This window comes from Micropterus dolomieu, unplaced genomic scaffold, assembly GCF_021292245.1.
Source record: "Micropterus dolomieu isolate WLL.071019.BEF.003 ecotype Adirondacks unplaced genomic scaffold, ASM2129224v1 contig_8814, whole genome shotgun sequence".
In the NCBI taxonomy this organism is placed as follows: Eukaryota; Metazoa; Chordata; class Actinopteri; order Centrarchiformes; family Centrarchidae; genus Micropterus; species Micropterus dolomieu.
In genome coordinates this window covers 1-3,072 of record NW_025737800.1, presented here as the reverse complement: position 1 = coordinate 3,072, position 3,072 = coordinate 1, and the positions used below count along the sequence as shown (strand labels likewise).

General features: G+C 41.7%; 1 protein-coding gene across 1 annotated transcript; it reads left to right on the top strand.

Annotated features, from left to right (window-relative positions):
- Nucleotides 1-876: 876 nt before the first annotated feature.
- Nucleotides 877-3,068, top strand: LOC123965180 (protocadherin gamma-A11-like; the record flags this gene model as incomplete). Its single annotated transcript, XM_046041748.1, has 1 exon — nucleotides 877-3,068. A coding segment is annotated over exon 1 (2,052 nt), but the record flags the coding sequence as incomplete, so codon positions are not given.
- Between the last annotated feature and the right edge of the window lie 4 nt (nucleotides 3,069-3,072).

The window sequence follows — 3,072 nt, the reverse complement described above, 5'->3', positions numbered from 1 at the left end:
TTTTTTTTTTGTAGGCGAAATACATCTTTTGCCCAAGTGGCAAGAAAGGATACTGTGGTTTACATTAGGCATACTGGTACCTGAAAAAGTTGCGGAACAAATGCAGTCAGAGTAAAATCATTTACATTTCATCACCATGTAATTGTGTAATGCAGAACCGGAATCCCGATATATTTTCACTTCAGAATATTTAAGTGTCTAGCCCTCTTCCTACATTTGCATTGCATAAACCGCTGAATAGGTCCATAAACTGAATTTGTGGATATCATATTTTAGAGGAGAGTGTTTTAATTACACGTCAGTCTTTCTAGACCCTATAAACTCTCCATTTATTTTAAAACAGAGATCATGCAGTTTGGCGCCACTAACTCCATGATCGACTTGGGCCCCCTTAATGACTTTGTGCATCCTGTTGTAACTAACCTTGGGGTCAAAATAGACAGTGATTTTAAACTTGACAAACAAATAAATGCGGTTGTGAAATCTGGTTTTTATCATCTTTGCCTTTTAGCCAAAGTTAAACCGTTTTTGTCTTTTAACAGTTTTGAACAAGCTACACATGCTTTTATTTCTTCTCGATTAGACTACTGTAATGCACTTCATATCGGTATAAATCACAAAGCACTTTCACGCTTACAGTTAGTCCAAAATTCATTCCAAAGTGGTTTTCACTCGAGATAGAGCTGTGTAAAGAGTGTCTGCTTTGAAGTGTTAGTGTGGTAGGGGCCTCGTCTGACGTTCATCTTTCAGACTCTGAGGGACGCTGTTGGTCAGTAAAATATTTTCAGTGTTGTGTCGTCATTCACTTCATCCCTCGACTGACTACACAGTGAAGAAGGCTCTCTGTGTTTTAACGGGGTTTAGGCCACACAAGAGAGAACATGGTCTCACCGACTTGCGTGTAAAGCTTGAAGACGTGATTAAATGTAACACGGAACCAGGGAACGTTTATATAAGAACCACATTTTCCGTCATAATACCTGGATATAAATTACTATTTTCTGTTCTTTGTTGCCATGATGGCAACTCGAGATTCCCTCACCTACAGATGCGCAAGATGGCGATTGTTTTATGGACTGCGACGGCAAATAGGACTGCTTATTTTGCTGCTTCTTGCGGTTAACATGGTAGGTGGCCAGATTCGTTATTCAATACCAGAGGAAATGAAGAAAGGCTCTGTCATTGGTAACGTAGCGCAAGATCTTGGTTTGGATCTGAAAAGGCTCCGTTCTGGGCGGGCCCGTATCGTGACCGGAGAAAACATCCACTACGCCGAGCTGAAGACAGACAAAGGGATTCTAGTCGTGAATGAGAGAATAGACCGAGAGCAGCTTTGTGGTGAAATAACACCATGTAGCTTCAGCTTTGAGGTGATTTTGGAAAATCCCATGGAATTGCACAGAATAACTGTTGAGGTTTTGGATATAAATGACCACGCTCCCGTCTTCCCAAATAAAGATAAACCTATCAATATTGAAATAAGTGAATCAGCTGTAGTTGGAGTGCAGTTTCCACTGGAGAGTGCAGAGGATCTAGATGTGGGGCAGAACACGTTGCAAGACTATATTTTATCACCAAACGACAATTTTATATTGAAGCAACATGCAAATCCAGACGGGAGTAAATATGTTGAGATGGTTCTCCAGAAGCCTTTAGACAGAGAGAGGCATCCACATTTCTCTTTAAAACTAATAGCTGTTGATGGAGGAACACCACAGAGATCTGGTACAGTAAATATAGATGTCACTGTGTTAGATGCCAACGACAATACTCCGGTGTTTAACCAATCAGTATATAAAGCATCCGTGATGGAAAACACGATGAAAGGCACAAGCGTTATTACAGTAAATGCCACAGACGCCGATAGTGGCTCAAATGGTCTCATTACTTACAGTTTGTCTAAAATGAAAGGAAGTGCGGCAGATATTTTCAGTATTGATGAAAACACTGGCACGATTTATGTGGCTGGTCAAATAGATTATGAAAAAGACAGAAAATATGAGGTGAGGGTTGTGGCAAAGGATCACGGTGGCCTAACTGGGACAAGTAAAGTTATTTTTGATGTTGTTGATGTCAACGACAATGCCCCAATTATAAATATTATGTCATTTTCCAGCCCCTTGTCTGAGGATGCACGCCTTGGAACAATGATTGCTATTTTGAATGTAAAAGATGCAGATTCTGAGAGAAATGGGCACATAAGATGTTCCATAGATGGCAAACTTCCATTTAAGATTGAATCATCTCTAACGAACTATTATAATTTGATATCAGATCAACATTTTGATCGAGAATCCGTCTCAGATTATAACATAACAATAACAGCCACTGATCTGGGGACTCCTCCTCTGTCTAGCTCAACAAAATTACACCTCAAAATATCTGACGTAAACGACAACGCACCATTATTTGATAAAAAGAGCTATTCTGCTTACGTCACGGAGAATAATCCCCCTGGAATTTCCATATTTGCTGTCAGCGCGCGAGACTCTGATTGGAATCAAAACGCGAGAATCTCGTATCTTTTAGAGGACACAGATATCAGTGGTAGTCCAGTTTCTACTTATGTGTCATTAAACTCCGAAACTGGAGTTCTTAGCGCGATTCGTTCCTTTGATTATGAACAAATTAAACAAATTCAGCTTACTGTGAAAGCGCAGGACGGAGGCTCCCCTCCACTCAGTAGCAACGTGACTGTGAAAATAATGATCCAGGACCAGAACGACAACCCGCCTCAGGTTCTGTACCCAGTCCAGACTGGTGGCTCTCTGGTGGCTGAAATGGTGCCTCGTTCAGCAGATGTGGGCTATCTGGTCACTAAAGTGGTGGCTGTTGATGTGGACTCTGGACAGAATGCCTGGCTCTCCTATAAACTGCAGAAAGCCACAGACAGGGCGCTGTTTGAAGTGGGCTTACAGAATGGAGAAATAAGAACTATCCGCCAAGTGACTGATAAAGATGCTGTGAAACAAAGACTGACTGTTATAGTGGAGGACAACGGGCAGCCCTCTCGTTCAGCTACAGTCATTGTTAACGTGGCGGTGGCGGACAGCTTCCCTGAAGTGCTGTCGG